Genomic DNA, 26983 nt, shown 5'->3' with positions numbered 1-26983 from the left:
ACTACATACAACACTGTGTATGAAAAGCTAAATAAAACACAAAGGCCCCGATATTCAAAAGGTCTGCGCACCGCACACAGGGTTATGTGCGGCTCAAATGACCATTATGCATTATTTGCCATTTTCGGAACATCTTTTTGCGTGGCACAATACGGTTAGCGTAGTGCACAAATATAAATGTATTCAAAGCACAATATGGGGGGAGTGTTCGACAATTTGCGTGAGCCTGCCATTTTCGAAAGTATGCGCCAAGCACAAAACCAGTTTTGCGAGGCACAAAATAAAGCTTTTAAAAAGCCTCAACTCCGTGCACATCACTCCAGCACTCACTCAAGCACTAAATGCAGGAGCTTTCCAAGGTACAACAATGGAAAACACCCAGTGGTTATTCAAGGTTCCGTCCACATTTGCAGTAGGCTACAGTACGGTATGTAACATAGACCGAGCCGGCAGATACAGTACTAAACAAATACCTGTATCACTTAAATCAACAACAACAACGATAATATATACCCTTATACAGTAGTATAAAACCCCTACAGATCGATCAATTAACAGTTTGTATTTCCTTATGCAGAAATCAGTTTAAGGGCAGTTTAAATAAGAGCAATTGCAGTAACGTAAATGTAGTTGTAAGAGCAAAGTTGGATACGAGCAAGTAGTAGGTGCAGTAGAGTATTTAATTATGGATGGACAACACTTGCAGGTCGCCACTGGCTATTTCCAGGAGATCACAGCTAATAGGCTACTGAGAAAGAAATGAAAAGAAAACAGATAGGAACGTAATAGAAAACAAGGAAGTAAAAAAGAGCTTAATTAAGATGAATTAAATAGGTAAAATGTACGCATATATTTCAGACACTTGTCAAAATGAAGAACACAAATACAGAGGTATCGACAGCTCACCCCTCTTCCCAGCTTCCTGGTAGGTAAATCTGTTTGAATTCCGTATAATCTGTGATAGCCCTTGTGAACAGGCTGGCGGTAGGGGTGACGTCAGGCCAGAAATAAACACGCACGCAGACAGGCAGTACTGGAGTTGAAACTGACACGCTGCGGCGCTCAGCATGTTAAATGAAACAAATAAAAGATTTAAACAAAAAACAGCACACAGCACTTGACGCCATAATAAACAGACAGATAACCAAACGAACAGACACTAACAAACAGAGTGAACGGACGCTAAACAAACAAGGGTCGTGCTGATCTAACTCAGCACGTCTAGCAATTGTAATTATTATTTTAAAGTTTACTCCCGATTTTCTCTCCCGTTCTCTCCACACTGAACACCCAACCCCGAGTGAGTGCTTCGTGCATCTATATATACAGCTCTGTTGGGATTCAATTACCAATTAATTATTCACTTGAATCCCAGCACGTGAACTAATCTGTGCACCCGTGCTCACATATCAATACACTTTTTAATTTGCACGTGAAGTGATTTGTGCCACCCTGGTGTCTAAATACAATTATACATTTTAAACACTCGTGCTCATTACCCACATTATATCCCGTGTACCAACTACAATACACCAACATTTACACACCACAAACAACACACAACACACAAATAAACACGGGCGGGGCACATTGCCACAGCCCTTTAAATATTTAGCTTATTAGCCATGCTAATGCCTATAATAATGATAAACATTAGATTCAGTTTTATGCATGTGGACAGATTTCATATGATTAAGCGCAAAATTAGTTGAATTGTTCTAAAGGGCAAATCTGAATGAAGATGGCAAAGTTTGCGCGAAGCGCATAGGGCTATGCAATGCGCAGAATGGTTCCATAAAATGCGCGTAGCTAAAAGCCTACCCTCAGCAACATTAGTTTTGGCGAAGTACTGTGTGGGGCTAGTTTAAATCGCAGTGCCCACGGGGCTCAACCCATAAAATAACCCTGTAGTTGCATTCACCAAAGGCTCCCGTTCCTTTTCAAGCCCCGAACCCGGTAATTCTACAAGGTACAGTATAAGGACATAGCTTTTTTTATAGTGTTATTTGTTTCTCATTAATATCAGAGGCATACTTTCACATGCTTGATCTGCATTCCATGCCATTACCTGTGTCATACAGGTGTGGTAAGGGGCAGGGGGCATGGTGAGTGGGGGGAAGTTGGTGGGGGGGTGGACTTTCAGCAGGAGTATGAGTAAGGGATACACGTGCAGATTGGATCCACAGGTTTCCGTCATCAGGGCTTCTAAATGGACGATTGTTTTCGGCACTGTGGATTTGTTTTACAGTCCACACTTTTGTAAATATGTATAGTGTGGACGGCCAGGACAGCAGGTTACAATGCAAAGAGAATATTTAAGTTTATTTAAGTTATATTTTGAAGGCATGCTGTAAGCTTCGTTTAATTTCTCCATTTAAGCTTCTTTCTGTATGTGCATGCTGCTGTTCGGGGTGCCATTGCCACAGGTTGAGGTTTGATTTTGCATTCATGTGCAGGTTACATTCATGTGGAGAGTATGATAATAAGGACACACTGTACACCTATAATAGCTGCTTGGTGGGGTAATGTTAACGGTTGCCGTACTGTATTCCAATTCTGCACATTCTCGATTAGCTCTCTTTGGTGCATTTGAGCTATATTGGTAATGAATGCGCAGGTGGTTTTGCGAGGCACAAACAGATTTGCGAATTGAACAGAAACAGCTATATTCCAATTTCGCACAACTGCTTTGTGCTGTGTTTGAAAATATAAATATTTGTGCAAAGAATGGAGTATAAGGTATAAAGAGATTCCTGACCGGCGGGAGCCCTCTTGGCCAGAAGAGAGAGAGGACAGCTGTACAGCAACCCCAGAAACCTGAAAACACATAAGATTGGCTCGCTGAGCAATCAGTCGTGTAGGAGGAATAGGTTCTGAAGGACCTAGAGAAGGAGTGGCAGAAGAGGGAGCTGGGGATAGAGCAAGAGCAGAAGCTGCTAAAGAATAGAGTGTGTGGCCGGGGGTCCCCTCTGACTCACGCGTTGAGAACCCCTCCTCAGTGGAGGCGCGGATGGCGGCGGCCAAAGGTCAAGGAAGTGAGTTTCACTTACCCCCAAAGGTTGGACCCCCAGCTCCCTGCATAACCCCACACCCGTGGGACAAAGAATAGATCACGTACCCAAGCATGACATATATAAGGGGATGAAAAAATATACAAGACAAACAAAGGAGGTTAGACATTTATAATGATTTTACTGTACCGAATAGGTAGGGATACTTTATTTGTATTAATTCTTTAAACATATACCTGCCACATAGTGGAGAGGAAAAAAACCTCCCCTCCTTTGGGGTGGGGGGGGGTGGGGGGATACCTCTGGTGGACCCGGTGGATCAGGTAGTCCCCACCCAATTTTTTGGTGAGCTGTAGTTATATCGGAAATGGAAGTGCGAATGTAGGATTCTACTGCTGAGGAGGTCCAGCACTCTAGGGTCTTGATAAGATGCTGGTCAATATTGGCTTTTGCTGCTGAGGTGGCTTCTCCAATTCTGAAGGAGTGAGGGGTGTAGAACTGAGGAGAGAGACCTGCTTTGGAGATGAGGGTGGCAAGGTGAGTTGAAAACCAATGTCTTGTAACTACTGCACAGGATGAGCTGATGAATAGAGGATCTGTCCTGAGGGAAGGCTTCTTGCTGAGGATGTATCTGGACATAGAGGTGTAGGGGCATAGTCTTCGAGAGTTGAATGAATTGACCCTGACGGAGCTGGTCTGTCTTAGAGATGCGGAGCATGATTAGGAAATGGGAATCTGGAACTAAGGATATGTCGCTAGAATGGATGCCGAGAGAAGGGAAGCTGGAAAGAGATGGGACTGTATATTCGGAGCATCTGAGGAATCTGAAGAATGCAGTTAAACACCTAGTTTTCATGAGGAGATCGTCAAAGGGGTTTAAGCAGCTTTTTCACAAGATGGACATGAGAGAGAGAAGAATATCTGAAGAAATGGGAAGTAGGGGGGCGGAACTCTTGGATATGCCGCGGAGCATCAGGCAGACTGCTGGAATGGTCAGAAGAATTGGAGATGAGAAGATACTGGCATGAGACGGTAGTAGAACTGGGTTCAGGAGATATAGGATTTGATTGTGGCGGCTGAGAGGTGTAAAATGTCTTGATCGTGGACGATAAAGGCTAGGATCCAATTCAAATTGAATGGAATTGGCTGAATTTGTTTTTTTGAACAGAAAAAGGAGAAATAAGACCAGCCTGTAGAATAAGAAGATCTTGTTGATGGGGTTAGAGCAGCAGACATGTATCTTTGGCTGATTGGAGGAGGTTGAAGAGAGGAGAGATCATGGGAACACCAGGAGCTGGTATTGCGGAACTTGGTATTGCGGAACTGGAGCTGCCGCGGGGACCAACTGTTGAAATCTGATGTCCTGTAGGCGAGAAAGAGCATTGGCTGCATTATTGTGTGAACAAGGAATGTAGCAGGCTTGACTGAAGAAGTTAAATGACACTGAGATCCAAATAAGGCGACGTAGCAACTGCATAATGAGGGGGGAGGAAGATATTCCTTTATTGATGATATGGACTGTAGATTTAGTGTCGCATGATGGATTTTCGTGACCATTGGTGGCCCCAAATTTGAGCGGCTGTGACGATAGGGTATAGTTCCAGGAGAGCTGTAGCTTTAAGGAGGGGAGACAGAGTCTGAATTTCCAGGGGCCATTCACTGGAAAACCATTCAGTCCCCAGGTAGCCTCCGAATTCTAATAATGAAGCGTTGGTGAAGAGATTCAAATCGTGAGGAGCTGAAATCAAGTCTTCGTAAAATAAGGACAGCCCATTCCAGTGACTTATTAGAGTAGCCCACATTTTGATATCCTTTCTTGCTTCAGCTGTTTTATTGATGTGGAAGCCAAGATGTTTTGCTGTGGTTGATAGCTGCAGGAGACGGGATACGGAAGACCTGCCCTGTGGAATGTAGTTAAAGTGACCGAGCAGGGATAGAAAGTCGCACTTCGTGATGGAGAAAGAAACTCATAAATGTGTTGATTAGGATGCGAATGCGGTCTAGTTTGGATGGAGGAAGACGAGCTTCGAATTTCAGGAATTTGACTGCGCAGACATTAGCATGGAGACCGCTAAAGATCCTGTTAAAAAGATCAGGGTCAGAGCTGGACCAGTCGACGATGTGGTTATCTAGCTAAAATGAAGGCTGATTTGGCAGAAAATGCTTTATGATATTCAAAGAACATTGTTCCTCCATATCTGAGGGAAAGCTCAACAATGTATTGCATATATTGATCAAGTTCCTGATGAGGTTGAGGGTTGGCAAAGCACAAAGATACTGAAAATGCCGTCATGAATTCTCCCAATGTGAAATTTTTTAGTAAAAGTGGGTCACGTGTCTCTGCAGTCGATGACGCGGTGATCCATGAATTCGGCGGTAGCAATAAGAATGGAGATTAACGTCTTTACCTTCTATGATATTGCGGCAAATCTGGGTAGAAAGAGAATGACGGTGAATGGAAGTGGAGGCTTGACAGCCAGACGCTAATGCAGAAGCCAGGTTGTATACCGGAAGATCAACTGTAGGGACTGAGGCTGGAAGCTCGGATGGAGGAGGTGGGGCTAAAGTTGCAGTGGTCGAAGATGAAGGAATAGCTGCTGTTGTTGATATTAATGCTTAAATGGATCAAGTGATCGCAGATCTACTTCGAATCCTAGCTCACAGACAATCCAGGCAGTCTGGTGTCTTTGCAAACTATCAGCATTAATGATATATAAAGCAATATGGTTACAACACATACCTTCAGGCAGTCTAAGGTACCCATTTACACTAATGCATACAATATAACAACATCTCTAAAGCTAATAATAATCCTATCCTATAGCATCATGCTTCAGTATAGGTGAGATATAAATTCAAGATTATGCTTACCTTCTGCAGAGAAGTATGTCTTAAAATATAAAATGGAACAAAGAAAGGACAGTCAAGGCTCTGAGTAAAACACCGGTAGTCAGCTTCGCAGAGAGGTCTTCAGAAGACGGACTCCTCCTTAAAACGAGTAATATGCAGCACCAGGTCATTTTTCTAAGATAAGGATATCTTTTCTCTAAAACTAAGTAAGCAATAAGGCACAACAGGGTGTGTGATATGCTCCAATATCACCACACCCTGGGTGCGTTGCAAGTTGTAACGGTTGCTAGGTAGACAATTTTAAAACTACCAAAAAAAATCAAAATAAATTAGGTGCAACTCATTACTAGGACTCAGCAATATTAACAGGCCAAACCCTACATAATGCAATTCCAAATCAGGGTAAATAGAGAATAAATACAGAACTTCTGTGCTTTTATTATTTTACACAAGCAGCAGCAAAATGAAAACAGTGTCAATGTTTCAATCTTAATCAGGCAGGTGTTCTGTTTCTCAAATGATCAGAAACAGCAAAAACAAACATACAAAAACATGTTTCAAAAGACAAAAAAAGAAAAGAAAAAGCCACACACACACATTTTATATAGTGACACTCAACACCCACAGCCTCCAATAATCAAGCAGTCAGTTAATAACGTTAAAGTTAAATCTAAAAGCTGATTTAAGCAAGGGTGTTTTAAAGTAAAGAAAATAAAAGAAAGAAAAATAAATAAAATGAGAATGTTCTCACTATGCAACGACTGAAGGCTCCCTTTCATCAGCATAAATGAACTTAAAATATTAATTAATATTTTAGCCAAACCAGTTTCTTCAGCCCACGCAACACCATCTTGTTATCTGCTCCTTCCCAGCACACAGGTCAGATGCGATCAAGCCACTTCCACAGGGGGAAAAAAAATCCTGTTCCTTTGCTCCCCTCTCTCACCATCCCTAAAGAGCCAGCCTTTTAAAGATGTTTTAGTTATTTTTTTACTTTAACCCTTTCAGGACCAAGCATTTTTCAGCGGGATGCTTCCCCAGGACCAGATGTTTTTTTGCTGTATTTTACTCTCTTCCTATAAAAAAATCACAAAATCTATTTTTTTCAGTTGCATCTTGGAAATGATGTCCTTTTTTTCAGAACGCTGGGGGAACATTATAAAGTATTTTGAAACCATACAAACTTTTTTTTTTTTTAACACAATATTTATTTATTTATTATTATTTTTTTAATAAAGTATTGTTTTATTATGTATTCTGCTTAGAGATACATGTATAAAAATGTGTTATTGTAAGACCTGAGGGACCTAACAATACTTCCTGAAAGTTTTGTTGAAAAATATTGATGTTTGGGCAAATTACAAGACATTGTTTCACCTGAGTGATTGCAATGACATAATACACGTTTATTCTCAGGGTCTTTATAAGCAATAATAGACACTACTCTCGATTATTTTCTCAAAATAAATATTTATAAAAAATAATAGTTATTCATTCCATTATTATCAGTAATAAAGAAAAAAAAAACATACCTGATAATTTTAGTTCATGAAATAGTATATGCTTATATCCACTTGTTTCTTGATATTTATAAATGTTTTAAAAACATACATACACACATATATATATATATATATATATATATATATATATATATATATATATATATATATATATATATATATATATATACACACACACATACATTATATATATATACACAGTTGATTTCCATTACATGAGAGTAGGTGTTAAAACTTCATGTTGATATTGGGCTCGGCTCAATATCACCATGGCTGCAGGGATCAGAAAATTTTGCCTCCCTGGGGCATCAGCACACACAATGGCTACAATGCTGGCTCCAGGGATCAACCACAGTGCAGCCGTTGTGGAGTCTTCAAATGGGCACCTTCTATCCTTGGTGTTTCGTCGACTAGCCCACAACACCTTAAGAGGGCTCGACAGTGATTCTGGCATCCCAGTATCACCCCCCTCTGTCCCCCACCTAGTTAACAAGTCAAGTCAAATACATCAGATTTACAGAGTTTACCCTTTTTTTATCAGCGCTAAACAAGTTTCTGTGATGTTTTGTTTCTGCTTTTGTCTCTGCGGGCTGCTGTAAACTGTTTCCTCTCTTTAGACACTAAATGCCTCTCTCAGTGATGTCACACAGACTTCAAAGTACGGTGGCCCTGTAAGTCATCAAAACAAAGTGTGTTTTATGTGCAGTCTGGCTTTACTGCTGATAAGAAATTCAGCTATATGCACATTTCAAGAGGCCTCATCAGGGTTATTAAATTAGGTCAGTGTTTTATAGTTTCACAGAGACTCTCATTGCAGCTAACACAGATTTCTGCAATAATAATTCTGCTTATAGCAGTGTCAGCACAATGGTCTTTTGAACACAGCATCCAGTTTACTTCCAACCTCTCAGAGGTTCCATAAAAGTGACCAGAAGTTCTGGGATCCATCGCTGATCATCACAAGTGTGTGTGACAGTTTTGAGTATTTGATATCTGCATGAGACCTGAATTCTGGTAGCAGGTCTCCCATCATTGCATTTTAGTTTTCCCAGAAGAGTCCACTTTACTTGGTGAGCTGCACCACATCCCATACATTCAATTATCCTTACATTGTCTAAAATGATAACCCAGGACCGTCAGGTATTTCATTAATTAATTACAATAAATACACACTATTTACAACATGCATTTATACAATGATGTTTTCTTTTCTTATGTAGATTGCTCTGAAATAATCCTATATCTGTATTTTAAACTTGCCTCCATTAAACGTGGTTGCTTTGATATTTTACAAGATTTTAACTTCCCAACAAGATTGAAACGGGACCCATGTGGCCACTAGAGGCAGTGTTTATATTTTAAACAGACCACACTTCTGTTTTTGTGGGTGGCACACTGTTATAACCTTTATGTTTAACACTATTTTTTTCATGAAAAGACCTAATTGCAGTCAAATGACAGGACCTCTTATCAAAGACACTGAAAAGGTTATTTCCAACTTATATGAACAAAGCTGCATGTGGGTAGTTGACAAAAAGTCATGTCTGGAAATTGAAAAAAAATAATTTCTCATATTGATGCTGAAAATCATAGAGTTACATTACATTGAGTCTGAAGTTCTCAAACAAATATGTTGTAACCTTGGATTTTACATTTCAGTCCAATTTTATGAACCTTTTAATGCCTTAGTGACTTGAATTTGTCCTGCGGTGTGGCACCATAAAATATGTATATGTAACATTGCAAATAATCTAATTTTGATAACAAAATTGTTTATATTCATCCTTGACTACTCCTGTTTCTAGATCATTGACTATCTTTTTATTATCTAGTGAAATGAGACAGAATTTGCTGTTATAATGGTGAAACCCGGGTGTCTCCCACTAAATTCTGAGTAAGATTTGCTGCGATTTTTCTGCACATTTGTTAAAAATCCATGAATTTATTTGTGTGGTATAATGACATTACCTGCCACATACTCTCCAGTTATTTTCATATTTTTCTTTGGACTCAACCTTTTTTGCCCTCTCATTTATAAGCGTCACCCCAAAGGACACCATGTCACACCAAAGGAAGAAACAAGAAGCAGTGAGATTTTTCCCTTTCAAAAATATATTTCATGAAACTTTCAAAAGTGTGTGAACACCATACAATCTTGTCTTTATTTTACATTCTCTTGATTGCCTCTTGGAGTTTGGTGGACTTTTCTTTTTTACTTGTAAGGGAGGCGGTGATGGTTGTGGTGTGCTGCATTCCATAGGTCCTGGGTCTCCCTGGATTTCCTGCTCTTGATCAGATAAACTTTCAGGAGACAGGGGGGTCAGATCCATAATGACATTTAGGTTTCTCTCTTTTTCCCTACACCTCTTCTTTGATTCTCTCCATGTCTTGCGGAGCTTTTCTTTTTCTGCTGATGATAGAGTTGACTCTTTCAACGTCTCCTCTAATTTTCTTCTCATTGTATCTGTTAAAGAGGAACAAACAATTACAATCCCAGAGGGTAAAGCTATCTGAGCCAATTAGAAGTATGTGAACTCAATCACTGTACATGTCATGACAAACTGCCCCTTCCCTCTCTTTTCTCCACCCTTCTTCTGCCCATGTCATCTCTCTGTCAGCTTTCCCTCTCTATATATTTCCCCCATGCTCAATGATAAAGAGATGAAACTGATAAAGGCTTTAGTCAAAGACCAAGGTGCTGTCTATTGTTGCCACATACTCCTAATGGCATTGTCTTCTACCACCTACCCCCTTACACACACAAACACACACATACACACACACACACACAAACACACGCACACACAGCCACTATCTTATTCTTATTCTATATCTTATTCTATCTTATCTTATTCTGTTTACTTTCTGCGTATCCTCCTCAGGATTTCCTCTCTTTCTGGGATCAGCGTTTAGTCTTTCCCTGTATCTTCTTGTCCTCTCTTTACCTGTCATTATTCTGCCTCAACCTCAAACTGACAAAAAGCATTCAGTTAACAGAATACAGTAAGATTACATTACATTAGTAAAACACAGTTCACAAGATTACAAGTTGTTTCAGATGAATGAAAAATAATTAGTTTGCATAAAATGTACCCCACATCACTTAAAATGTTCGACATGATATTCAATTGGTGCAAATAACTCTGTAAAATACCATTTATACTGGTTTATTATGAGAACATGTCCACTGGTGTGACAGCTGTGTCCTCTAGAGTGACATGAAAATGGTGTCACACCAGTGGACATATCTGTCACACCAATGGACTTCTCATGATGTTTGGCCATTTTGGACCTTGTGGTGATTCTCAAGCATTCCATTTTAACTCACTGGACTCTTTTCTCATTGTTTTTCATAGTTTAATGATTAAAAAGGTATACTTTTTTTTTAAGGGCTCTCGAGTGGCACATCCAGTAAAAGCACTTGCCTAGAGTGCAGGATGCGCCCTATAGTCTGGATGTCGCGAGTTCAAGTCTAGGCTATTCCTTTGCCGACCGAGGACGGGAGCTCCAAGGGGGCGGCGCTCAATTGGTCGAGCGTCGCCCGGGGGGAGGGAGGGTTAGGTCGGCCAGGGTGTCCTCAGCTCACCGAGCACCAACGACCCCTGTAGTCTGGCCGGGCGCCTGCGGGCTTGCCTGTAAGCTGCCCGACAGCTGCATTGTCCTCCAATGCTGTAGCTCTTGGGTGGCTGCATGGTGAGTCCGCAGTGTGAAAAAAAAGCAGTCGGCTGACGGCACACGCTTCGGAGGACAGTGTGTGTTTGTCTTTGCCCTCCTAAGTCAGCGCAGGGGTGGTAGCGGTGAGCTGAGTTTAATAAAATAATTGGCCATTCCAAAAAGGGAGAAAATGATAAAAATAATTGGCAACGACAAAATTTATAAAATAAATAAATAAATAAATAAATAAATAAATAAATAAATAAATAGAAAGGTACACTTTTTTGCATTCTCATTTAAAAGGTGTCACACCAAAGGATGTAACAGATGCACACAAAGGGCAGTGCTAGAAAAGTGCAATATTTTGATACATTTATGATAAAAAAAACTCACCCTCTGGCCACACATAACTATTTAAAAATGTCAAGTATAGACTTGAGGAATATCATTCTTATAAATACACTTCTGTGTTGACATGCCAGGAATTTGAGAGTGGACTTTTACTAATTATTCTTAAAATTATCAATGTTTTTCAATTTTGTGGCCCTTCATAACAGTCACACCAGTGGACTTTGATCATGTTTAGTTCAAAATTCCCCCCAAAACTGTTGTGCATTTTGCAACTTTTCATATAGTTTAGATTAAATACAAAGCCTTTTACTATATGACACATCAAAATAAAATTAAGTTATATATTTTTTTTGCTCTTTGGAAAGCAAAAACAACACGCCACGTCAACTACCCATGTGTCTACAAAACTAAAACTGACTCCATAAGTTATTTTTCACTGTTCTTTTATTTTTTTTTATTTTTTTATGTAACCTCATATCAAATTCAGCATTCTTCAATTAAATGTGTACATTCTATTTATAAAAGTATGGTAACTGCTATAAAACATATTTTATAGGTCTTATTGTGTCTCTGCAGTAAAATAATCTTGTGTTGAGAAACTGACGAAGCAGTACGTAACCCATTATAAAACATTATAAATCAATCTAGTTGTAGGCATGCCTGCCCAGTGTCAATTTAAGTACCCTAGCTTTGGATTAGTTGACAGGCAAGAAATGGGTTGCAAAAATAAGATAATGTGCCTATTTCATGTGGTACAATTCTGTATTCAAAACTAAAATGTATATTTAACCATTCACTCCCTATTAGGTTCAAAGGACAATCGCTAAGCAGATTCAGATGGTGAAGCAGATTGGTAAAGGTCGCTATGGAGAGGTGTGGATGGGGAAGTGGAGGGGGGAGAAGGTGGCTGTCAAAGTGTTCTTCACCACCGAGGAGGCCAGCTGGTTCCGAGAGACTGAGATCTATCAGACTGTACTCATGAGGCATGAAAACATTTTAGGTGAGACCAAGAAAAGGAAAGTGACTACGTATTTCTATTACATTCATGATGGTATCCAGCCTGACATGCAATGAAACCTGAATTAACTGGTAACAAAAAGGAAGATGTCGTTCACCTGAAAACAGAATCGTTTCGTGTTAAAGCTTAATACATATTTTACTTTACTAGTATGACACATTGCTTTAGGGTATATATGGTATACATAGTGTTTCCGGTTTATTCTGAATTTTACCAAAAAAATTTACCGAATTTTTTTTTTTAACTGGACGTCGTTTTTTACTGATTTATACCCAATTTTTGTCTATTATTCAATATTATCCCGGTACTATTTTCTAGGAAATACACAATAATTTGATTAAAATGTTGTTTTATTTTGATTCTGACATTGTAGTAAGCAGCCCTACATTGTATCCTAGGATACAGCAGATGTTTAGATGTCAGATGATCAAATAACGTTCAACTGTGGTTCTCTGTCACTTCACAAACACACTATCACCTGATTATGTTGGCCAATCAAAGTCTGATTATTGTGGCAATTGCTGGGCGTAGTAACTACTAGCTTGATCAAAAAATAAATTGAAATACACGAAAATATAATATAATTTTTAGTGGATGAGGAATGGGGAGAAAATGTAAATCATTTTATGAATATTCAAAAAAAATGAATGTTCTGAAGTATACAAAAAGCAAAAATAGCAGAAGTGGGTCAGATGAGGCAGAGGATGCATAGCGCTGCAAATACTGCTGCATTGAGGTACATGTTCACGCTGACAATAAAGGAACATACTGAAAAATAAGCTACACATTAAACTAAAACAAGAAAGTGAGCAGAGACAAGCAATCAATTTATGTAGCTTTTACACATGCTTTAATAAAAAGAGAGTGCAAAATGACTGTGTTAATGAGTTTGTCAGAGCGCTGTGCTTTGCTGGACAGCCATTGTTTATTGCAGAGGTATGTATCGGTGACTGTGCGACAGTACTGCCTGTCCATCAGCTAACACTCACACTGCCTAACGCTGACAATCTTAATCGTAAATATTTGACAGAAAATGGTGATGCTTTAGTTGGTAAACTTACATGGAACGCATTGATGGAAATGGCCAGTGTGATTTTTGACGCGTCTTCCGATGGCTTCCACCACCCAGTTCTGACAATTTTAGTTTATTTTTATGATTTCAAGGCGAATAAACCTGGCTTGTTTTGTGCTGATGTCGTGTTCATACCTTCTGCAGATACTGTTTCTGTCAGCACAGCGATTGCCCAAATGTTTGCAAAGTACTAGCTAACTTCGGAAAATGTGGCTTTGACTTGCACAGATTCTGCTTCATCATAGCCAGGGACATTAAACTTAATCAGAAATCAGAACTGCTACACATCATATTCCACATGTAAAGTGTGTATACTGAGATTTTTCCACCCCGATTTTTTACCGATGCTTCAATTAAAAACTATTTTTTTTACCAATTGTATTCCTATTTTAATATATGTAAAATAAACTCCAGAAAAATTCCTGGAATTTCTTTAAAAGATAAAAACCAAAAACGCGGAACACTAGGTATACAGTAGTTCATTATTATTATTATTTTTTAAATTATTATTTCTGATTGATAAGAAATTATAAGGTACAGCATGAGTATTTTTCCTACTGTCCAGTATAGTTAAATGTTAGGTTTTAAATGTAGGTAAATAACACATATACAAGTCCATATATATATATATATATATATATATATATATATATATATATATATATATATATATATATATAATAGTGGTGGTTGAGTAGGCAGTTTAATGTTAAAACCCAATTTCTGTACTTTAATAACTTTGACCCTGTTCAGTGGATTTGCACGAAACTTTGGATGTGTGGTCCATTTGGTTAGACCTCTTGATTATTATTATTATTATTTATTTCTTGGCAGACGCCCTTATCCAGGGCGACTTACAATTGTTACAAGATATCACATTATTTTTACATACAATTACCCATTTATACAGTCAGGTTTTTACTGGAGCAATCTAGGTAAAGTACCTTGCTCAAGGGTACAGCAGCCGTATCCCCCACCTAGGATTGAACCCACGACCCTCCGGTCAAGAGTCCAGAGCCCTAACCACTACTCCACACTGCTGCCCCAGTGATGTGGGCTATTTTGTTCTGCTCAGATATGCAGATTTCCGATTTGTCAGTCTCCAGCTCCCAAACGGTTTGGAATTTTTGTTTGACAATTTTAGGGTACAAGGGGACTGGCCCGGTATAGTGCCTTTTTTTGGTTTGGTGAAAAAATATTTTCCTAAAGGGTTTTAAATTTTTGTTCTGAGCATTAGCGCCTGTAGCCATACACACACCTTTGATTTGCAAAATGTTGTCTTCATAAGTACCTGCCGTTTTTACGTATTAAAAAAACCCAAATAAATGCAATAAATTTTAATAAATGCATAAAAATGTTATAGAAATTTTGCTGCACAGCTTGTCTGCCTCCCCTAAAACTACAGTGCTCTCGGGGGACACACAACATGAGCGTTGTAACCAAAGAGCGTTATAAATGGGGAAGGGGGTGAGGCACGCCGTGGGTACACATAACAGCACACATCTGACTAAAATACAAAATAAAATAACTTCCTCTCTATAATGTACATATAGTGAAGCAAAAATGTAACTTTCAGTGAATTAACCATGCATAAAGCACCATGTAATCAAAGCTATATTTTTTACAATTTTTTTTTAAAAAAAAAGGTAACATTCCCACTCGTGGATCATTTTAATTAGCAGTTTTTAAACTATACATAGCCTGGCTAAACGGCGGTCGGGAGTTCAGTTTGAAAGGGCAGCAGTGTGGAGTAGTGGTTAGAGTTTTGGACTCCTGACCGGAGGGTCGTGGGTTCAATCCCAGATGGGGGACACTGCTGCTGTACCCTAGAGCAAGGTACTTTACCTAGAGTGCTCCAGTAAAAATCCAACTGTATAAATGGGTAATTGTATGTAAAAAATAATGTGATATCTTGTAACAATTGTAAGTCGCCCTGGATAAGGGTGTCTGCTAAGAAATAATATAAAAAAAAGTGACAGACAAGCAAACCATGTGCAAGAAGGAGAGCGGCTCAGGAGAGGGGAAAGTTCGGCTGCCGGAGCGGGGCTGAAGCGAAGCTGAAGCTTCTCGTCTCCCGGAGAAAGCCGTAGCTCCTCTTGCAGCAAAAAAGTAAATACATTAGGAAAGATAACCACGTAATAAGCCTAATATTTATTTAGTTATTCACGGGGCGTGAGCTGGGGTGAAGGATAAGGCAGAAGAAGCAGCAAGGAGCAGTTAGTAGGACAGAAAGTGGTCACTGACTGAGGGCGACGATGCCGACACATCCCAGGGGCAGAAGACCCAGCAACCGAAACGGGATAGAAAAGATGGTCGCTGACTGAGGGCGACGATGCCGACACATCTCAGGGGTGAAGGACCCAGCAACCGAAGACAGGATAGAAAAGAGGTCGCTGACTGAGGGCGACGATGCCGACACATTCCAGGGGCAGAGGACCCAGCAACCGAAAACACATATGAGGGTTATGACTCGGAGAGCCGCCCCTCGAGAGGAGATGAGAGAGGTACCCAGCATCTGAGATTTCTGTAAGGGGCGCTCGTAAAACCCCTGATTGGCCGAGACGTCACGCTGCCTGGGACCTGAAAATAAGGACAAAGCATAGAGGTTAGTATAGGACTCAGCACGAGTGACCACGTCCTGAAAGAGAGGCAGAATAGAACAGAGCCTCGAGTGAGGTAAGATGAGCGCAGGAGCTGCGACAGGACAGAGTTTGGCCGGGGGTCTGCTCTGACTCACATGGTGAGAACCCCCCTGAAGGTAAGAGAGGCGGATGCCTAGCCCTGAGGTCGGGGAAGTGAGACTCACTTGCCCCCCAAAGGATGGACCCCCGGCACCTCACGAAAACTCCCACACCGTGAGACAAACAAGACAGCACATGCCAACGCATAACATACACAAAAGACCAGAAGGACAAACAGAGGGAGATTAGTAATTTGTTAGTAGGATGTGACTATGTGTATACCTGCCGCTCAGTGGAGAGGAAAAAACCCCTTGAGTCCGATTAGGGGAAAACCACTGGTGGCCCCGGTGGACAGGAAGCCCCCACTCCAGGCATACTAGTGATTTTTAAAAGTGGGCAGCAACTATATGAGAGGAGGATGGATGAATGAAAGAATCCACTGCAGAAGAGGGCCATCTCCCCACATTCATGATCTGGCTGTGATTGATGTTGGCCCTCGCAGCAGAGGGGGCTGTGCCTACAGAATGTTGAATTTAAATCAAGGGAAGTAATGTTAAAACTCTACAATGCATTAGTAAGACCTCACCTAGAATATTGTGTTCAGTTCTGGTCACCTCGTTACAAAAAGGATATTGCTGCTCTAGAAAGAGTGCAAAGAAGAGCAACCAGAATCATCCCAGGTTTAAAAGGCATGTCGTATGCAGACAGGCTAAGAGAATTGAATCTATTCAGTCTTGAACAAAGAAGACTACGCGGTGATCTGATTCAAACATTCAAAATCCTAAAAGGTATAGACAATGTCAACCCAGGGGACTTCTTTGACCTGAAAAAAGAAAAAAGGACCAGGGGTCATAAATGGAGATTAGATAAAGGGGCATTCAGAACAGAAAATAGGAGGCATTTTTTTACACAGAGAATTGTGAGGGTCTGGAACCAACTCCCCAGTAATGTTGTTGAAGTTGACACCCTGGGATCCTTCAAGAAGCTGCTTGATGAGATTCTGGGATCAATAAGCTACTAACAACCAAACGAGCAAGATGGGCTGAATGGCCTCCTCTCGTTTGTAAACTTTCTTATGTTCTTCTTTCTTATGTTCTTAATGATTGGGGGGAGGGGAGGCCCGCTCTGGAGGCGAGGTAGGTTGGGATCCAGTGACGAGTGATCCTAGGAGTGAGAGAAATCAATGAGGGGGGTAGAGTAGAGGAAGGAGGCTTGCTCTGGAAGGTGGAAAGGTGGGTTGAGAACCAGTGATGAGTGATGATAGGAGCGAGAGGAATCAATGAACTGAGGGTCCTGGGGGGGGAGGTAGAGTAGAGGAGGAGGGGGGGGGTTTCTTTCTGGGGAGATACCTTGATGTTGAAAGAAGGGGCAGATAGGGGAATCTGCTTGACAGCTGAATTAACAGACCGCGCTGAAATGGATCCGTCTGGAGGTACACAACTGAATGATGGAGTAAATTAGAAGTAGAAGAAACTGTGGATTCTGAGCTCCTAAGGAGACCGAAGATGGCTCAGATGCAGATGATCTCCATAGGTAGATCCTTGTATGGGGAGAAGTGGCGTTTCCGAAGAGTAGAATGAGCAAACGGAGAATGTTCATTGATGCAGACAGCGGGAAGGTGAGGCAGAAAGGAAGGCTCTTAAGAATCAGCTGTTAGGCAGATGGTCTCCATGAGGAGATCTTCGTAGGGGGATGTCACAAAGACGGCCGGAGTGGGTGGCGTCAGACCAGAAGCAGGAAATAAACAGACAGAGAGGTGTGGTTTGGTGAAGCTGAGCGAATGCTTTTGCTCAGCATTTAATAAACAGAACAGAAAAATAAAAGTTTGGAACAGACAAAAATCCCTAGTGTGGACGATGAAAGCCATGATCTGGTTTGATTGAAGGAATAGGATGAATCCAATTCTGGCACAGAACGTTTAAAACACTGACCAAGCTGTAGAATATGAAGCTTTCGAAGGAGGAGAGGGCTGCAGATATGAAATGCTGAGCAGATTGAAGGAGGTTACTGAGAGTAGGATTCAGTCAAATAGCAGCTGGTGAAGCTGGGGAGTCTGGGGGGGGCACGCAGCTGACGGAACTTGGATACTAAAAGTGGAGGCAGAAGGGGAGCTGGAACTGACAGTTGAGGTAGCAGCTGCAACTGAACGAACATGTGTAAATCGACTGCTGGGGAAGCTCAGCACGCTTTGTGCTCCATTTTCTGGAATGGAGGGCAGAGATGAGATGTTGACTATCCTATGTCAGTTAATACAGGATCGATCTGCGGTCTGCTACTATTATGTCTGCTTGAAATGGAAAAGGTGAACTCACATTCAGAGACTGGGTTTCACAACTCCAGTTATTCTCCTAGTAGTGGAACTCCTTAACTCATAAACAAGACAGATTTCCAGTCTCACACCTCGTCTCTCACCATGTATTAATGCTGTAATATTTGAGAGGATGTGTGGACATATGAATAGATTGCGGAGAAAGTCAAGCACCTCGTATTTTTTGATTAGATGGGGATTAGCATTATCCTTGACTGCGGAATGCTTCCACGATCTGCGTATTGGAGGAAAGCGGAAGCATTGGAAGATCTGGAGTAGTGCAGGTACAGATTTAGACTGTAAACTAAAGCAACTTTGCATGCTATAATAGTGAGTAGATCTGAAGAGGGAGCAGAGATCTGCTGTAGTGAGGAGCAATTAACAGAAGAGGACGGGATCTGCTGAACAGTGCAGAGATCTGCTGAAGCAGTGATCTGTAATAGTGAACGGTGGACAGCCATTGGTAGAGTGTGGTGGTCTGCTGCAGAGAGCAGAGATCTGCTGAATGCGGTGGATATTGGACTCAGAGTATTAAGGTGATTTAGATGAAGCCAGAGATGGGGCAGAGATGAAGAATGCATAGATCTGAGGCCGCTGTAGAACCTGAGAGGATGAAGGCGGCGTTGCTCTGAGGCTGCTGCAAAACTATTGACTTGGTCGGGAGCAGTCTATGAGTGTATTGTCTATTGCAGGATAGGAGGGCACTTGACTGAAATGTTGATAGTTGTAGGACATGATTTCCGTATCTGACTAGCAACTCATGCTGATGAAATGATAACTTTGAAGGCTGAATAAAGTGCCTTGGTGAAATTTGTTGGTTTGGAGGAGAGGAGCCAGATGAGGAAGCACGGATCCGGGAACAGGAAGAGGTCGCTGGAATGGATGCCTGATGCAGGGAAGCTGAAAGTTAATGTGACTGTAGATTCTGAGCATCTCAGAAAGCTGATAAGTGCGTGGCTTCATGACCAGGTCCTCAAAGGGGCAGGTAGAGTTGAAATTGAAGAATGTCAGTTTATATACAGACGTGCTCAAATTTGTTGGTACCCCTCCACAAAAAACGAAGAATCCACAATTTTCTATGAAATAACTTGAAACTGACAAAAGTAATTGGCATCCACCATTGTTTATTCCATATTTAATAGAAATCAGACTTTGCTTTTGATTTTTTATTCAACATAATATTGTAAATAAGCAAACAAATGAAAATGGCATGGACAAAAATGAATGGACCGCTAACCTAATATTTTGTTGCACAACCTTTAGAGGCAATCACTGCAATCAAACGTTTTCTGTAGCTCTCAATGAGACTTCTGCACCTGTTAACAGGTAGTTTGGCCCACTCTTCCTGAGCAAACTGCTCCAGCTGTCTCAGGTTTGATGGGTGCCTTCTCCAGACTGCAAGTTTCAGCTCTTTCCATAGATGTTCAATAGGATTCAGATCAGGACTCATAGAAGGCCACTTCAGAATAGTCCAATGTTTTGTTCTTATCCATTCTTGGGTGCTTTTAGCTGTGTGTTTTGGGTCATTATCCTGTTGGAGGACCCATGACCAGCGACTGAGACAGAGCTTTCTGACACTGGGCAGTACATTTCGCTCCAGAATGCCTTGATAGTCTTGAGATTTCATTGTGCCCTGCACAGATTCAAGGCTCCCTGTGCCAGGTGCAGCAAAGCAACCCCAAAACATAACCAAGCCTCCTCCATGTTTCACTGTAGGTATGGTGTTCTTTTCTTTAAAAGCTTCATTTTTTCGTCTGTGAACATAGAGCTGCAGTTTTGACTCATCTGTCCAAAGGACATTCTCCCAGAAGGATTGTGGCTTGTCAATATGCATTTTAGCAAATTCCAGTCTGGCTTTTTTATGTTTTTCTTTCAAAAGTGGAGTCCTCCTGGGTCTTTTTCCATGGAGCCCACTTTCGCTCAAAAAGCGACGGATGGTGCGATCAGAAACTGACGTACCTTCACCTTGGAGTTCAGCTTGTATCTCTTTGGCAGTTATCCTTGGTTCTTTTTCTACCATTCGCACTATCCTTCTGTTCACTCTGGGGTCGATTTTCCTCTTGCGACCGCGCCCAGGGAGGTTGGCTACAGTTCCATGGACCTTAAACTTCTTAATAATATTTGCAACTGTTGTCACAGGAACATCAAGCTGCTTGGAGATGGTCTTGTAGCCTTTACCTTTACCATGCTTGTCTATTATTTTCTTTCTGATCTCCTCAGACAACTCTCTGCTTTCTCTGGTCCATGTTCAGTGTGGTGCACACAATGATACCAAACAGCACAGTGACTACTTTTCTCCATTTAAATAGGCTGAATGACTGATTACAAGATTGGGGACATGTGTGATACTAATTAAAGAAACTAATTAGTTTGAAATATCACTATAATCCAATTATTTATTATCTTTTCTAAGGGGTACCAACAAATGTGTCCAGGCCATTTTAGAATATCTTTGTAGAATAAGCAATAATTCATCTCTTTTCACAGCTTCTTTGCTTTATTCTATGACATACCAAAGGCATCAAGTATACATGATAAAATAGCTTTTAATTTCATCACTTTTCAGGAGGAATGAAGCATTATTTCAATGAGCCGTAAGGGTACCAACAAATTTGAGCACGTCTGTAGGTAGACAAAAAGGTCGAGGCAGGAGGGGAACTCCCGAGAATCCATCAGAGTGAGAACAAGCTCTTCAGAAAGCACCTGTAGCTCCTCTGTTTTTCCCCTGGGACACACATCGCCCTTCCTTAAATGCGCTTTACTTGCTCTTATCTGCCCCGTATTTTCCTGCATTTAATCCTGTACTTCAGAGTACTATAATCTGTCAAGTGTTTAATGTATTTGCTTACGACTGTAAGTCACCCTGGATAAGGGTGTCTGCCAAGAAACAAACAATAATAGCAAACCGGCTTAAAAAACAAACAAAAAAAAAAAACAGAACTTGTGGTATTATACTGCCATCCAGAGGTTACAATTGGAATTAACCATTGACTTGAGTTAAGCAGGGTAGAATATATGAGGTTATTACAATTAAGAAACCTTGTCTATGTAGAACAACGTTTGCTTATTCCCTTAGATTTAAATAATAAATGTTCTAGACATGTTAGGACAGTTAGTCATGTATATAAATAAGTTAACGCAGTACTTAGATGTCATGATTCGGTGCGTTGAATTCGTCTCCACCAGTTGTGAAAGCGCAGCAACAGGAAGCCAGAAGACTGCAGTACTGAGGCACAGAGCACGCAGAGCCTAATGAAGCTGCCTGGTCACCATGGCAACAAACCACTCCCCGCAGTCAGTCAATGAGGGCGTTGCCGTGGTAACCATGGTCTGTAAGGCGCCGGTGGAAAAGTTGCAGTGCAGCACTATCGTTGGAGCATGTTGTGCCCAGTCAAACCACGAGCCGCCACTGGTTGAAATGGGCAGGATACGTCTTTTAAAAGGTTGAACGTAGCTGATGGAGGTCCAGGGCAGGATCTTCTGATGGAACGATAATTGTGCTGGCTCTGTGGGAGCGGGGGGAGGGGCGTCTGATTGCGGGCGAGGAGTAAAGAGAGATTCCGCAAACAAAGCTTCGTGGTGGATTTAATAGAGCTAAAGTAAGGCAATCGCTGACAACGGGAATGTCGACGTCTTGTCGAAGGAGCTTATAAGTTTAGCAGAGGACCAGTCTTTCTGATAAAGTTGCAGACAGGTTGAGTAATGAAGCTGCGCTTTGATGGGCGCTGTTGCTGAGGTAGAGACTGGATGGAACAGGGAAGACAAACGTTGGAGCTCTTGAAGCTAAAAAGAGAAGCCGACTGAAAAGAAGGATCACCTGAGCAGGTAGGAAAATGATTGATAATATCTTGGCAGCGCTGTGCAGAGAAATGACCTGCAGTGAGCGAGGCAACGAAGTTTAGATATTTAGCGGTGGAGCACGAAACAACGGCGTCTGAGCGTTTGCTACAAAAACAAAACACTAGACAGAAAAGGTGCAGGTGATCAGGGCTTAAATAGAAAATAGATGCTAATTAACAGGAGATTAGAAAATTAGAAGATTAGAAGATTAGAGGCCCCCAGCTCCACGCCCCCTGAACCACGCAGGCTAACATTAAAACGAATGCTGAATAAGATGTCTGTGTTATAAAGTGCCAACGCAGCTTTTCTTTAGTTCAGAATCAGATAGGTTAAAGTCAGGTAAAGTGGGACATCAGGTAAAGTGGGACACCTAAGGTTTGTTTACTTTATTTTATATTGGTATGACCCAATCATTAAAGATCTTACTGAACTGTTGCACGGTAAGTACTTAACATCTAGAAAAGTTTTCATTGGTGTTGGGGGTGGGAGTGGCTTGCCCTATAAGGAAGTCGTGGACATTTTAGGACAAGGTAATGAGAAACCAATTACAAAACTCTTAAGGTTTTAATTCAGAAAAAATAATGCAGTCAAGTTTATTAAGCTATATTTATGGAATTAATCAAGGACTGCTTCAATAATAATAAAAAAGTGCATTGTTGCATTTGATTATTTTATTAAATTAAACGTTTTTACCTGTCCCAGTTTACCAGAGTATGATAGATAAAGTGGGACAGCTTGTTTCAGCTAAAGTGGGACACTGTTATAATGTTGTATAACTATATTTTAGCTAATTCCCATATATAAAATGAGCTTATTCTAGTTACACATTACATGTTGGTAGGTATAGAATATGGTAGAATCAATGTAGTTGTACTACCAAAGTTAAAGACATATATATATATATATATATATATATATATATATATATATATATATATATATATATATATATATATATATATATATATATATATAGGCTATAAAAAAATTGTAATTAAATTCCACTATTGAATTTCAGAACAAAAATGACACCAAAGAGAAAGGCAGGGAAAAAAGCAGACAAGCTAAATCAGTGGAGTGAGGATAGAATGAAGGGAGCTGCAGCAGAATACAGAGAGGCTGTAGACTCGGGTCTTACCGCAAACTTGTGATTTTTAGCACGGGCATGGACTGTCTCAAAATCAACACTACAAAGAAGAATAAAAGGCATAGTAAAAGGTCATCTACATGCATCTGGTAGAAATCCATTGTTGCCTTTGGAGACTGAAAGTGAGCTGGCAAGTTTGATAAAGACTTTAGCCCAACAAGGGTTTCCTTTGCGCAAACAGGAAGTCCACAGCCTCGCTTTTCAGTTTGCAAAGGCCAACGGCATACCTGGCTTTTCTGAGAGTAAAAAGACAGCAGGGTTATACTGGTTTCAGGGCTTCATCAACCACAATCCTTCCCTGAGTATTCGAAAACCTGAACCAGTGTCCGTAGCACGGGCGGCTGGATTAAATCCAGTAGTTGTACAAAAGTGGTTTACAGAGTATGAAAGTCTCTTGTGCAAGCTGGACATTCAACAACTTCCTTCACACATCTGGAATTGTGATGAAACAGGGCTCCAAGATGACTTTGTGTCAACAAAAGTTGTTGGGGAAGTTGGAAAAACAAGTTATGAGATAACTCCAGGAGAGAAAGGTGAAACAACCACAGTACTTGCTTCCTTCAATGCAGTGGGCAATTATGGTCCACTCATGATCATTTTTAAAGGAAAGCGCGTGAAAAATGAGTGGTTGTATGGGTCTCCTGAAAATGCAGCGGTGGGAGTGTCGATAATGGCTGGATCAACAGCGAACTGTTAATTGAATGTGGGAAAAAATTTGTTGCAAACCTACCAAAAAATGATCCACAACCCCACAATCTCTTGCTTGCTGGCCACAGCCGCCATGTTTTTAACTTTGAGTTCCTGACCCTAATGAAAGAGCACAATGTTTATGTGATGTGCTATCCACCTCACACAACAAATTCCCTTTAGCCAGCAGACAAGAGCCTTTTCAAAAGCCTCAAGCACAACTGGTATGTAGAGGGTTGGAAATTGATGTGTCTCTCCAGCGGAAAAAAAATGCAAAAGGCTCAGTTCTTTTCAGTTTTTTCAAGGGCTTGGCAAAAAACCTCAGCAGTTGACAATGCTCAAGCTTCCAAGGAACAGGGATGTTTCCTGTAAATTTTGAAACAATCCATCCTGAGGTTTTTGTGAAAAGCTTGTCCACAGAGAGACCACTGGAACCGGAAAATCAAGAAGTTCCAGCCCAGTGTCAAAGTGCAACACCTACTGAAGTCACTAGATCTTCTGAAGACCAAGAAATTCCATCTGAAAACACTGTGTAACAATTTTTTTTTTTTTTTGTTCCTGGGTAGTAAGTGTTATTTCCTAATTGCTTATGCCTCAAAAGTATAGAAAATGGCTATTATTCCCCACAAACTTTGCTTTTGTGACCAGGACAGTGATATTTTGAAATGTACCTATTTTCCAGAACATTCCAGATAGATTCAGTGCTGAGTAAACTTGGAGTAACTTCTAGAACTTTCTAGAACTTTCCAGTAATATAAATAGTAGTATAAATACAGGGGCCTTAAGCCCACCAGTTCAGTTTAGTTCCAGCTGCCTAAGTGGATACATATCTGCATTTTTCTGAGATGGCATCAAGAGGCTGCAAGCATCCGGCAGACGCATTTTGCTATGTCTGCGGCCAATTTATCAAGACAAGAGCGAAAAAGTACTCCGTGGAAGCATCTGCTAAGATGTGTGAGGCCTACAAGGCGTATTTCGGCATGCCTGTCGGGGATCAAGACAAACCCTGGGCACCTCATTTCACCTGCGAGCACTGCAAAAAAACTCTGGAAGGTAAGATGGACAATTGTTGCTCGGAATTTTATGTTATAAAATTTGTTAAAATTTTTAAAATTGTAAAAGTTTTTAATTTGAATTTGGCGGGAACCACTGACCACTCAAGCAACTGCTACTTCTGCATGGTGGACCCTTCCAAATGTCGGACTGGCAAGAATGCACCTGCTATCACGTATCCGGACCTTCCTTCATCCATCGCCCCGGTGCCACACTGCCATGAGCTCCCCGTACCCACTCCTCCGGAGAGAGAGCAGCTGTCTTTAGAAGAGAGCAGCAAGTCAGAGAGCGAGGAAGACGTTGTAGATCCAGATGACAATTTCAGAGGTGGAGCTGAGGAGAGAAACCCATACTACCCCAACCAAAAAGACCTCAACGACTTGATTAGAGATCTTGGTCTCACCAAGTCCAATGCCGAGCTTTTGACGTCTAGGCTCAAGCAGTGGAACTTGTTGGATGAAAGTGTGAAAGTCGCAGATCAGAGGAAGCGTCACCAACCTTTTTCCAGCATCTTCACCCGTCAAGATGGGCTCTGCTTCTGCCACAATGTGACCAGTCTGTTCGAGGCAATCGGAATCGCCTGTAACCAGAAATCTTGAAAAACTACTCACTTCTGAATCTTTTGTAGTCATTTTTGTATTACTTTAGTATAAATACATGTTAATTTGGATTCATATGTTGTTTTTTTCTGACTTTATGTGAACGAAAAGACACAAATTCACCTGTTTTCTCATTGGAAATAGGTAAATTTCAAAATATCACTGTCCTGGTCACAAAAGCAAAGTTTGTGGGGAATAATAGCCATTTTCTATACTTTTGAGGCATAAGCAATTAGGAAATAACACTTACTACCCAGGAACAAAAATTGTGTTACATAGTGAAATCCTCAACCAGTGTGTGCTGCTGTAGAAGTGCCTGAAACAGCAGCACGCACTGTCCCTCTTGAAGCACCAAAGCCTTCCGCCTCTTTTTCTGACCTTGTTGCCATTCCCAAAAGAATGACCAATGAGGAGCATTTCACGTATCTCAAAATCCAAAAGCAAAAAAGTGAAATCTAAAGTTAAGCACACAGGATGCCAGGAAAAGACCCAAGAAAAGAAGACCCAAGATGCATGCAATGCTTGCGAGGCAAAGTATGGTGATAGAAGTGACCCACAGTCCACTGAAGAGTGGATTGCTTGTAATACTTGCAGAGTCTTGTACTGAAGGAAGTGGAATATTTGATGATACCACTTTTACATGTGGAGAATGCTGCACAAGGAAGCCTTAAAAAGGCTTGAAAATACCATATTCAATATAAGTATTTTTAAGTTTGATTTATTTTAATTCTATAGTTACAGGATTAGTTTGACGTCCAAAAAACTTAAAAGTTTAATTGTATTGCTAAACACTATAAATATGAATTTAAAAGTTTTTAAATGTTTTTATGATGTTCAGTCTGCTACCAAAACAATTTAATTTTAGTAGGTGAAATACCAGATTGAAGCTCTGGAAAGCATTTAACCCTTACGTGTCCCACTTTACCTGACTTCACCCTACTGTATCAAAAGGGAGAGATAGAAACGGAAGTTAGACTCAGAAGTTGTTTATAGTTTGAATAACACCGGTACTGTGTTTACTGTAGAAATATTGCATGAATCACTAGTATAGGGAATTGGGGGACATGCTGTAGGGGCGTTATATCCGAGGCGTGTTATAACCGAGAGCCTTATTGCAAGAGAGCACTGTACATCTCTCAGAATACAATGTTTTCAGTTACAAGGATACTGTGCGCAATACAAACCCGCC

General features: G+C 40.8%; 1 protein-coding gene across 2 annotated transcripts in view; it reads left to right on the top strand.

The window, feature by feature from the left end:
• Nucleotides 1–26983, top strand: part of LOC117420858 (bone morphogenetic protein receptor type-1B-like) — a 150645-nt gene that overhangs the window by 97086 nt on the left and 26576 nt on the right. For both annotated transcript variants that reach the window (XM_059026130.1, XM_034034562.3), the window contains exon 7: nucleotides 12197–12389. In XM_059026130.1, the coding sequence (XP_058882113.1) occupies nucleotides 12197–12389 (193 nt within the window). The remainder of the gene's footprint in view (nucleotides 1–12196; nucleotides 12390–26983) is intronic.

This window comes from Acipenser ruthenus, chromosome 1, assembly GCF_902713425.1.
Source record: "Acipenser ruthenus chromosome 1, fAciRut3.2 maternal haplotype, whole genome shotgun sequence".
Taxonomy (NCBI): Eukaryota; Metazoa; Chordata; class Actinopteri; order Acipenseriformes; family Acipenseridae; genus Acipenser; species Acipenser ruthenus.
The sequence above is the reverse complement of the archived record's forward strand: the minus strand, read 5'-3'. Positions and strand labels throughout refer to the sequence as shown.